Source organism: Plutella xylostella, chromosome 30, assembly GCF_932276165.1.
Source record: "Plutella xylostella chromosome 30, ilPluXylo3.1, whole genome shotgun sequence".
NCBI classification, from domain to species: domain Eukaryota; kingdom Metazoa; phylum Arthropoda; class Insecta; order Lepidoptera; family Plutellidae; genus Plutella; species Plutella xylostella.
Window position 1 is genome coordinate 303,680 of NC_064010.1, and position 12,310 is coordinate 315,989.

At 39.8% G+C, this 12,310-nt stretch overlaps 1 protein-coding gene and 1 long non-coding RNA gene across 2 annotated transcripts in view; both read right to left on the minus strand.

Annotated features, from left to right (window-relative positions):
- The window catches only part of LOC105387723 (WASH complex subunit 2C), a 32,685-nt gene extending 20,778 nt beyond the window's left edge, over positions 1–11,907 (minus strand). The window contains exons 1-5 of the mRNA XM_048631924.1: positions 11,728–11,907; positions 9,277–9,386; positions 8,677–8,774; positions 7,350–7,434; positions 5,524–5,648 (exon numbers count right to left, since the gene is read on the minus strand). Of these exons, the coding sequence (XP_048487881.1) occupies positions 5,524–5,648; positions 7,350–7,434; positions 8,677–8,774; positions 9,277–9,378 (410 nt within the window). The 5' untranslated portion in view covers positions 9,379–9,386; positions 11,728–11,907. The remainder of the gene's footprint in view (positions 1–5,523; positions 5,649–7,349; positions 7,435–8,676; positions 8,775–9,276; positions 9,387–11,727) is intronic.
- LOC125491058 lies at positions 490–2,195 on the minus strand. The gene is made up of 2 exons (XR_007268086.1): positions 967–2,195; positions 490–834 (listed from the first exon to the last, which is right to left on the minus strand). It is a non-coding gene; the product is annotated as an uncharacterized LOC125491058 (long non-coding RNA).
- Positions 11,908–12,310: the final 403 nt, after the last annotated feature.

A 12,310-nucleotide genomic window follows, 5' to 3' on the forward strand; every position in this document is an offset into this window, starting at 1 on the left:
TACTATTGCTTTATAAAGGCTTGATAGGAAGTATTCCTTATATTGCAACATGGAAGAAATTGTATAAGTAACATTGTAAGTTGTACTTTTCCTCCTCATTCGTTAGCAGACTTGAGGCCCTGTATACTAACTTTTACCTGTTGCAATGTAATACCCTTGTAATCACCTACTGAGTAGAGTGGCAAGACAGTACTCTTGGCTGATTTTAAACCATTCCGTGGATCACAATAACAGAGTGCTCAGCGGAGGACACTGTCTCGGGCCGCTCAACTTGGTGGTGTAATCAGGGTGTTAGCATTATCTGCTTTATGAAGATTAGGTAGATACATTTTTTATGTTTAAAGCAGGGTTTACTTACATGATAACATTGTGTTTTTAACATAAGCAGACACTTGGTCCATGCATAATGTTACAACTCTTATTACTAGTTATTGCTGCTTTTTCTTAGAACTGCTTTAAACATAAAGAATAAAAAATAAAACAGCCGCATTCAACTTTTAATATGATTAATACATTACGAGTAATCGTTTATAGAGTTTACAATGCATGAGTCTAATAAGTACACACCTAAACTATGATCACTTACGACTTACGAACTTTTGGATTTCGATATGATTATGGAATTGTATTAAGTATGTGGTTGAAAGCACGATCTTAGAGTATGGGTTTGCACTTATTATTCAGAAATATTATCACGGTACAAGATATTTTCAGTATTTCACTGTAATTGTAGGTTATGTTGAGTATTTTTTCAATAAATTTCCGCCTTGAGTTAAAACTTTCACAAGATATTTCCTTGGCTATACGGTGACACGCAACGTCTTCTTCTTCTTTCTGTAAACAATGATTGATAGTTTAATATCTATAACTTTGTAACAAATTATCGTAATATTTTATCGGTCTATTTTATAAATCGAGTCGATCTGAGTCTGCAACTTAACCACTCCATCAGAATACTATACTTACGTCATATTATTATGTATTTAGTGCACAAATATCTATTTAAATAAGGAAATTCCATTTGTAATTTTGTTTTATCATTGTTATTGTATGTTGTATGAATGAAGTGGAGGGAGTGCAGTGTTGCCGCAACGGAGTTCTCAAAACGCACATATCCAGCGCTGAAAACGTACATTTAGGGTTAAAACCGTACATTAGCTGTTTTTTTACTAAAATCACTCAATTTAGCTTTTCCAGCTCTTTCGCACCTGCTCGTCAGCACCAGCAGAAGTACTATATTTTAATAGATTTTAGTCGTGAGAAACGTACCTATATTTATTATAGCATTTTAAAAAGTGTTACAATGTCCTAAAACCTTCAGAGTAGGTACCCCGCAGTTTTATGTATGATATACTTATACTCATTGTAATCATGTAATAATCATATTGGTTGAGAAAATAATCATACAAGAAAATCAAAATCGTAACTAATTGTGGTTAATAATTTTTTTGCTGCGATTCCAAAAAAAATACGTAAAATAGTCCATAAACAAAGATTTTACACATGATAATCATGATATTGGAAGTTAAGTTTAAATGGTACATTACATGGACCAATTATATACACATTACACATGGGAGGCTAAAATAGTACGTCAAATGTGTAAAATGTACGCTAATGGCAACACTGAGGGAGTGTTTTCACAGGTTCACAGAGTATTTTGATTTTTAGTTTGAATGCGTTCAAAAGCCCCTAATTTCATATTTTAACGTTTACAAAGTTAAGTTTTTGTGAATAATAAGTAAAAAATGGCATGAGTGATGACTTTAACCTAGTGTTTAATAAGTATTTTAATTAATATTTTACTAACATTGAAAAAATAAAAACATAATATGGACTGATGATTACCGGATTTCTTATTTCAAGCTTCGCTAGTACTTCGAACGCACACCAATTTTTTCCTTGTCAGAGCGAGAAAAAACACAAGATCTTTTACAATTTTATAGAGCGACATCTCTTTCTTTCACCTCTATTGAAATACGGAACGCAACATCGGCCTGATATCGGCTTACTTCGGCTACTGTTTCAAAAATAATCACTAGTCGTTTCTTGATATATTTTCTACGTTGTCCCTGGTCCGCGGCTCAGTCAAAACCGAGGTGGTGGTACCAACTGAATCGGCCTAAATTTTTCAACTGAGTTTTAATTGGCTTTTTTGGATAGCGACTATTAATCGCTGGGAGTAAGGCTGCTGGTCGTGTCCTCCGCGTCGCTATCGCTATCGCTATCATCGAGGATGGTGACTGTATCTGTATGTAGGAGAGACACATGTAGCATAGAGACACATACCTGGTCGTGTCCTCCGCGTCGCTATCGCTATCGCTATCATCGAGGATGGTGACTGTATCTGTATGTAGGAGAGACACATGTAGCATAGAGACACATACCTGGTCGTGTCCTCCGCGTCGCTATCGCTATCGCTATCATCGAGGATGGTGACTGTATCTGTATGTAGGAGAGACACATGTAGCATAGAGACACATACCTGGTCGTGTCCTCCGCGTCGCTATCGCTATCGCTATCATCGAGGATGGTGACTGTATCTGTATGTAGGAGAGACACATGTAGCATAGAGACACATACCTGGGCGTGTCCTCCGCGTCGCTATCGCTATCGCTATCATCGAGGATGGTGACTGTATCTGTATGTAGGAGAGACACATGTAGCATAGAGACACATACCTGGTCGTGTCCTCCGCGTCGCTATCGCTATCGCTATCATCGAGGATGGTGACTGTATCTGTATGTAGGAGAGACACATGTAGCATAGAGACACATACCTGGTCGTGTCCTCCGCGTCGCTATCGCTATCGCTATCATCGAGGATGGTGACTGTATCTGTATGTAGGAGAGACACATGTAGCATAGAGACACATACCTGGTCGTGTCCTCCGTGTCGCTATCGCTATCGCTATCATCGAGGATGGTGACTGTATCTGTATGTAGGAGAGACACATGTAGCATAGAGACACATACCTGGTCGTGTCCTCCGCGTCGCTATCGCTATCGCTATCATCGAGGATGGTGACTGTATCTGTATGTAGGAGAGACACATGTAGCATAGAGACACATACCTGGTCGTGTCCTCCGCGTCGCTATCGCTATCGCTATCATCGAGGATGGTGACTGTATCTGTATGTAGGAGAGACACATGTAGCATAGAGACACATACCTGGTCGTGTCCTCCGCGTCGCTATCGCTATCGCTATCATCGAGGATGGTGACTGTATCTGTATGTAGGAGAGACACATGTAGCATAGAGACACATACCTGGTCGTGTCCTCCGCGTCGCTATCGCTATCGCTATCATCGAGGATGGTGACTGTATCTGTATGTAGGAGAGACACATGTAGCATAGAGACACATACCTGGTCGTGTCCTCCGCGTCGCTATCGCTATCGCTATCATCGAGGATGGTGACTGTATCTGTATGTAGGAGAGACACATGTAGCATAGAGACACATACCTGGTCGTGTCCTCCGCGTCGCTATCGCTATCGCTATCATCGAGGATGGTGACTGTATCTGTATGTAGGAGAGACACATGTAGCATAGAGACACATACCTGGTCGTGTCCTCCGCGTCGCTATCGCTATCGCTATCATCGAGGATGGTGACTGTATCTGTATGTAGGAGAGACACATGTAGCATAGAGACACATACCTGGTCGTGTCCTCCGCGTCGCTATCGCTATCGCTATCATCGAGGATGGTGACTGTATCTGTATGTAGGAGAGACACATGTAGCATAGAGACACATACCTGGTCGTGTCCTCCGCGTCGCTATCGCTATCGCTATCATCGAGGATGGTGACTGTATCTGTATGTAGGAGAGACACATGTAGCATAGAGACACATACCTGGTCGTGTCCTCCGCGTCGCTATCGCTATCGCTATCATCGAGGATGGTGACTGTATCTGTATGTAGGAGAGACACATGTAGCATAGAGACACATACCTGGTCGTGTCCTCCGCGTCGCTATCGCTATCGCTATCATCGAGGATGGTGACTGTATCTGTATGTAGGAGAGACACATGTAGCATAGAGACACATACCTGGTCGTGTCCTCCGCGTCGCTATCGCTATCGCTATCATCGAGGATGGTGACTGTATCTGTATGTAGGAGAGACACATGTAGCATAGAGACACATACCTGGTCGTGTCCTCCGCGTCGCTATCGCTATCGCTATCATCGAGGATGGTGACTGTATCTGTATGTAGGAGAGACACATGTAGCATAGAGACACATACCTGGTCGTGTCCTCCGCGTCGCTATCGCTATCGCTATCATCGAGGATGGTGACTGTATCTGTATGTAGGAGAGACACATGTAGCATAGAGACACATACCTGGTCGTGTCCTCCGCGTCGCTATCGCTATCGCTATCATCGAGGATGGTGACTGTATCTGTATGTAGGAGAGACACATGTAGCATAGAGACACATACCTGGTCGTGTCCTCCGCGTCGCTATCGCTATCGCTATCATCGAGGATGGTGACTGTATCTGTATGTAGGAGAGACACATGTAGCATAGAGACACATACCTGGTCGTGTCCTCCGCGTCGCTATCGCTATCGCTATCATCGAGGATGGTGACTGTATCTGTATGTAGGAGAGACACATGTAGCATAGAGACACATACCTGGTCGTGTCCTCCGCGTCGCTATCGCTATCGCTATCATCGAGGATGGTGAGTGTATCTGTATGTAGGAGAGACACATGTAGCATAGAGACACATACCTGGTCGTGTCCTCCGCGTCGCTATCGCTATCGCTATCATCGAGGATGGTGACTGTATCTGTATGTAGGAGAGACACATGTAGCATAGAGACACATACCTGGTCGTGTCCTCCGCGTCGCTATCGCTATCGCTATCATCGAGGATGGTGACTGTATCTGTATGTAGGAGAGACACATGTAGCATAGAGACACATACCTGGTCGTGTCCTCCGCGTCACTATCGCTATCGCTATCATCGAGGATGGTGACTGTATCTGTATGTAGGAGAGACACATGTAGCATAGAGACACATACCTGGTCGTGTCCTCCGCGTCGCTATCGCTATCGCTATCATCGAGGATGGTGACTGTATCTGTATGTAGGAGAGACACATGTAGCATAGAGACACATACCTGGTCGTGTCCTCCGCGTCGCTATCGCTATCGCTATCATCGAGGATGGTGACTGTATCTGTATGTAGGAGAGACACATGTAGCATAGAGACACATACCTGGTCGTGTCCTCCGCGTCGCTATCGCTATCGCTATCATCGAGGATGGTGACTGTATCTGTATGTAGGAGAGACACATGTAGCATAGAGACACATACCTGGTCGTGTCCTCCGCGTCGCTATCGCTATCGCTATCATCGAGGATGGTGACTGTATCTGTATGTAGGAGAGACACATGTAGCATAGAGACACATACCTGGTCGTGTCCTCCGCGTCGCTATCGCTATCGCTATCATCGAGGATGGTGACTGTATCTGTATGTAGGAGAGACACATGTAGCATAGAGACACATACCTGGTCGTGTCCTCCGCGTCGCTATCGCTATCGCTATCATCGAGGATGGTGACGGGCGAGTGGAGACGCTCCACGCAGCGCAGGCTCGCGGCTAGCGGGGGCGGGGCGAGGGGCGCGGGGGGCGGCTGCGAGGTGGAGAAGAATAAGTAATGGTTATGTGTAATGTTAGCAGTTGGATGGGTCTTTATTTTATGTAATACCGGTAATAGTGAAAAGCCGCTACTTCGAGAGAAGACACTGTTATTTTTTTTAGGGAACTATATTTCTTGCCAGCAAAGTTTATTTTTGTCATCAACTTGTATCAGCAAATTAATAGATCAACCGCAACAATATATTTTTGTCCTCAAATAAATAAAAAGTGTCCTCTGGTATGAATCAGCAAATAATATCAATACAAAAATCTAAAATAATAGATGGATTGCCAAAAAATTTGAGTTCATTACATAAATAAAAACTTTGTATGCAGAATATTATTTTTGCTCCTCAAATAATAACTGCGCCCGCAGAATAGTAGATTTGCCAGCAAATATATTGACTCTAGGTCGCATGTTGCGATTTCTTTTTAATTCATATTTTATCAGCATTGCAGTAGTTACATTATGATTGGTCCAGTTATTAAAACATTATAATTCGTTAGCAATTTAATACATGAGTTTACAAATTAGCGGAGACGGTGCTATGGAGAGAGCTATGCTTGGAGTTTCTCTGATGGATCGTATCAGAAATGAGATTATCCGTCAGAGGACCAAGGTTACCGACATACTGAGCTGTCAAAATATGCAAGCTGAAGAGGCAGTGGGCTGGTCATATCTGCCGAAGAACCGATAACCGTTGGGGTAGACGAGTTCTCGAGTCGAGACCACGAACAGGCAAACGGAGCGTGGGACGCCCTCCTGCCCGCTGGACTGACGATCTTAGGCGGATAGCCGGTAGTGGTTGGATGAGGAAGGCAGAGGACCGAGTGTTGTGGCACTCCTTGGGAGCGGATCTATCTCCACCAGTGGATGATTATTGGCTGATGATGATGATGATGAAAAGAGGAAGTTTAAGTTTTAATTACAATAAGATTGCTTTTGATTAGAAGAAGATTAAGGTTTAAGTTATAATTAGAAGAAGGTTGTTTATGTTGTTTTTAATTTAGAATATTGATGATTTAAACTTAATTTTTTGTTTCATTTAAATATTAAACATAACATCGAGTTATGTGGACATACCTATTAAAATTAAAATACAAAAAAATAATTAAAACAAACAAACAAACAAAACACAACTTACTTAGCTAAATAAACCACCCCAGGACGCACCCGACCCAAAAGTCCCCATAACGCTATTAAAATATATACATAAATGTTAACTTGCCACTTGATCATAAATCCCGGCAATTTTAAGTGATTAATTGTTGAATTGATTTAAAATTGTTTGGGGGCAAAAATTTGCTGGCAAATCTACTATTTTGCCTTCAAACCTATTATTTAGCAAATTCAAAACAGATTTAATTGGCGATCGTTTAAATGACACCCTTTTTTTAAGTACTATTCATTCTTAATATGTGGAAGTTAGGACAAACCTAGCAATATTAAAAACGCGTTGTTTTTTAAGTATTGCATGTTAGTTTGTTACTTGATCACGGAAAAACTACTTACGAATTTTTATGAAATTTGGTGAGTAGGTACACAGAATAGGCTACCTTTTATCCCAGAATTCCCACAGTAAAAATGTTCAAGGAATTAATTGTAGGTACACTCTTATCGATCAATGCATTTCAGACGTAGATAGAGCTAGACAGACACAAACGTATAACACTTCTTATTTCTCCACGTAGGTACCTTACTCTCGGCATCGGCAGCTACATCCGTGTCGTCATCGTACACGCGGCTCTCGATGAACTGAGTGTCGCTCAGGGCCATGAACCTGCAAACAACATTACATGGAGGGTGAGGATTTATTAGTGAACTTCACGACGGCATGTCATACTGGGAAATACCGTGACGTAGCAACTGAACGTTGTATAAGTCAGGAGAACCTTGGGCAGCCACCTACTAACAGCTTATGATACTTTAAGCCAACAGTCTTCTTCTTAGGGTGATGCTGACAAACACTTGAGCTGGACTAGGGTTTGTACAACCATGACCTCACGAAAAAACGGTCACAGAATGCACGCACCTTTGCCTACCCCTTAAGGGAGCAAAAGGCATGATATTGTATAACCACATACAAATATGAATGTTATGAAGACTTTGTGAAAGACACTGTAATATTTTGAGTCATTATAACATTAAAACATATTCGTAACGCTAGCCAAAACAAACTTTCACATCTGTAATAAGTAGTTTGGGCAAAACAAAAACATCTAGTTATAATAACATTTATAATGAGTTAGAGACTTTTTAAGTACAATCTCCATCAAAAAGGCAATTTAGAATATTTACTCACTGTGTCGTCTACTGACCATGACTGTACTTTCACAGACACGTCTGCACTACTGAATGTTATACAGTTATGTCTGAAAATGTGATCATATAAATTCAAATTCAGGCTTTCTTTTCTTCGAGTGGAATTTTCTACAAATTGCTCAGAAATTTACCGAGTTTCGTAAAAAAGTTGGGGATTTGAAAACTAAAATAAGTAGGTAATATATGTTAACACCATTTAGGAGGGTATATAAGTATTAACTTGCTGCCAAGCGGGCGTTACAGGATAGACATAGAATAGTCCTGAATCCCCAGTATAGGTGACATGGCTTTAAGGACTTGTCTAAGCTTTAAGGCTTTAGGGGTATAAGGATTTTTTCCATCCAAAACTCTAATAAATATTATAACTTAATAATTATCTGTAAATTTTTCCTCATACTTTCTTTCATAAATCAAGTTGATTACCTTGATTAGGGTTTAAAAGGATGAGCCCGTCATCATTATTAGCTTCACTTACAGACTGCCGAATATAAGAGTTTATACATCACTCAAGATGGCTCGTGCACCTCTGCTGTTAACTATACGTCATAATCACGACCCATCACGTCCCTTCTGCTGGGGCACGGGTCTTCTTCCAATTAAGGAAGGTTTTAGACCTCGTCCACTACGCCGACTGCTCCTACAGTGCACCCCTCTTTGACTATAACGTGTGGTGCACCCGGCTGGGGACACGTGCACCCACCTGTTGTTGACATTGTGCAGCGCGCGCGCGGCGGAGGTCAGCGCGGCCGCCATGCCCTCCAGCTTGCTGTTGGTGGTCTCGCATCGGGTCACTATCTTCTGTGGAAGAACAGGATGTTTTAGGTTACTTTGCTTCATTACTTCTGCTCCAGATATAACGAATAGTAACAAAGCAGTTGGAGCGCATGAATTTAAGTACAATCACAAAACATGCTCCTTTTTTGAAGGAAAACACATCTAGATTCCAGATGTATATTCTAAGTGCATTGTAGTCATTCGAAACGTACTGCGAAAAGTGGCTAGCTCGTTTGCAAGTCACCTCTGTATTTACCCCTTCGGGGATTACAGTCATGACCATATTTATAATTGTATGACACTGGGAATGTATCGCAGCCTTAAATGGGGACAAAATTCGAGGTTAGGTAGAGATTTGGTTTTCATACAGAAGTTTGCTTGTCTGTCTATACTTCTATAGTGCTTGTAGCATTAAGTCCACCCTTTGTACACTTATTTTTATATTTGTGCAATAAAGGATTAAATAAATAAATATAGTCTAGGTTACATAGTACTTATGTAAAGGTTTAATATATGAAGTGAATACCTGGTGTATATGCTGCAGCAGGTCCAGCAGCTGTCTGTCGGCGGCGAGGCTCCACGCGGGCGCCGCGCGCCGCAGCGCCTCCGCACTCGCTCCCGACTCCATCAGGTCACCTGGGACAGGGTCCATGGTTAGTAAAGATAAAAGATAATATAGGAGCGGTGTTAGCTCAGTCGGGTAAGCGCCCGCTTCTCACGCAAGAGATGCAGGTTCGAATCCCGGCGCTGGCATGTACCAATGAGTTACTTAAGTACAATGTATACATCACTCTTACGGTAAAGGAAAACATTGTGAGGAAACCTGCATATCTAGATTTAGCACATCTAGATATGTGAACCCAACAACCCGCAGTGGACCAGCGTGGTGGGAAATGGTCCAAGCTTAGGAAGGCAGATAAGACCTTGGGGATCCACAAAGGTTCCACTCGAGAGAGCCAGGTTCAGGTACCTACATCCCCACAGAGAATAGAATAGAATAAGTGGATAATAATTACAAATAAACCTTTACCTAACTGTTTCTGTTGTAACAAAATCTTGTTCGTTTCCCTACTGAGATTTGTCCGCCTATGCGGTTGTTTTGGCTATATCTTGGTCATACCTTAATCGATTTTAGATTGGATTATGTCATTTTAAAGCTTATAAATTGATTATGTTTTTAAGCTGTAGTGCCTGAAAAATTGTCAGATAATATAATTCAGAGATTCTTTTTAAATTAGCTTTTTTGTTTTCACCTTTCGTAACATTTTCTTAATGTTTCATCTATTTTGAAGCACTGTGTCTAAATTAAGTTAAATATTGCGCAATTAATGATTATAATTAGTTGACTAAGGTGTCACCAATGCAAAACAATCAAAAAAGTATTTAAACAATTGTTAGATTTAGAAATATTTTGCTTTTAAACATAAATTTTGTCATAATTCTTAAAAAAACTTAAAACTTAAATAACTCAGAAATGGTTGACTTTCGGATAATGCAATATGGGGTTCAATCGACTGGAAACGCCTTCGTCTACAACCCATTTAAAGGAATACATCGACTTTCCAATCACCCTGTATAATATAATAATACAATACTAAATAAATAATATAAATAAATACATATTTACATTTAATTGGTTAGTGTTGGGTAAAGGTTTATTTGTAAAATACCAGCCTGTGTAAATTGCCTGCTGGAATTCTGGGATAAAAAGTAGCCTATGTAGTATTAAAGGGCTTCAGTTTTTTCTGCATACCACTTTCAAATATGTACTGAACATAGGACAGCCTGCATTTAGTACTTTAGATACATCACAATAATCACAATGTCTACTAATATGACGACAGAAAAAATAGTCTGTAAGTTTCTTTGTAATATGTAAATTCAAAAACTAAAAAACATTTGAAATTATAACTAGATTTATCATTGAGTGCCATAGGCAACTATATACCCAGGGATTCCCACCAGAAACCCTTAACTAAGATGTCCAGCCCATGTGCAACAAACTCAAAACTCAAACTCAAACTCAAATTTTTTTATTCATCGTACAAATATAAAATTTTCTGATGAACGTCAATTTTTACAAATTACTCTCCGTTCGGATAAGGGGGGCTCTTTCTGTCTAAGGAGAAGAACGGAGGCAAGAAACTCCTGAGCCATCTTTTCAAAAAAAGACTTAAAACTAGTTGGTATACAATACATATAAGCTTAATAATTATTATTATAATAATATGAGCAGAGCTAACTACTTATCACAGCCATGCATTAACGTCCTCTAAGTAATCATCAATTTTATAATAAGCTTTTTTACTGAGTTTCTCTTTAATGTAACACTTAAACTTATTCTCTGGCATTTGAGCAACTTCTGCTGGAAGCTTATTATAAAATCTAATACAGTACCCTAAAAACGATTTATTAACTTTCGCCAGACGCATCGCTGGAAAAGCCAGCTTATGCTTGTTCCTAGTATTAATGTCATGATTACTGCCAATTGTATCAAAAGTTGAAATATTCTTTCGTACATACATTAAATTGGAAAAAATGAACTGACATGGAACTGTAAGGATGGATAACAAAGATGATACATAGGTGTAAAGCTATATCGCTATATATATAGTTAATATTTATTAAGGTAAGTAAGTACCTTATATAAAAAGTTGTGAAATAAGTGAATGACCACTAATATATTAGTATCTTCTTCTTCAAGGTCGATGGCATCCATAAAAACTCTGTTCTTTACTTTAATAATCACTTTCTACTGTCATTTGTCACCCTCTAACTAAGAACACTGTAGTTTTAAATTAGTCTCGAATTACTACACCAGCCACTAGAAACTGTTATTAACTCGATAGAATACACACAGAAATATGCAATTACGCTGAATTATCATCACACAGACAGCTAAGCGACTCGCAAAATGATTAATTCCAATCAAATAATTTACATTAAATTAATCACAAGGTATTCGGCAGAAACTTACAGTTTATGCGTAGAAACTCCGCTCACATCGCAGTACACACCAAGGCGGAACTTTAATTAATGCACAGTTGTTAAATTAAAATATTTAAAGATAATAAAGTTTTAAATTAAATTAAATTTTCAAGTAAACCAACAATGTTCTGCGAATTATCAACAAAAACTGATTTGACATGTCGTCCGATTCGATGTTACACTGACATTGACGTTTGTTTCAGTGTTGCCACTTTCCTCTCAGTTAAATAACTTGTAGGGGGGTAAAATTTTATACTAACAATCAACGCCATCTATTACAATTTGTATGAAAAAATGATTTTGATTTTCATTTATCCAACTACACACCACTCTTCACTCAGAATATTAAGTTCTCTCAGTTCATGGATATGGCCAAAAGATGGCTATAGTTTAGAAAATATCAGTACTTCTATCTTATGCCGACGAAGAGTGGGTGCAGCTTGCAACGATGTAGATACCTCTGCCATGGACTAATACATTATACACTACCTCCAATAAGTCATAGCCTGTAAGACCCGTACATTTCTACCCGTTATTGATCAGCGATAAATCATATTATAAATAAATGGTTT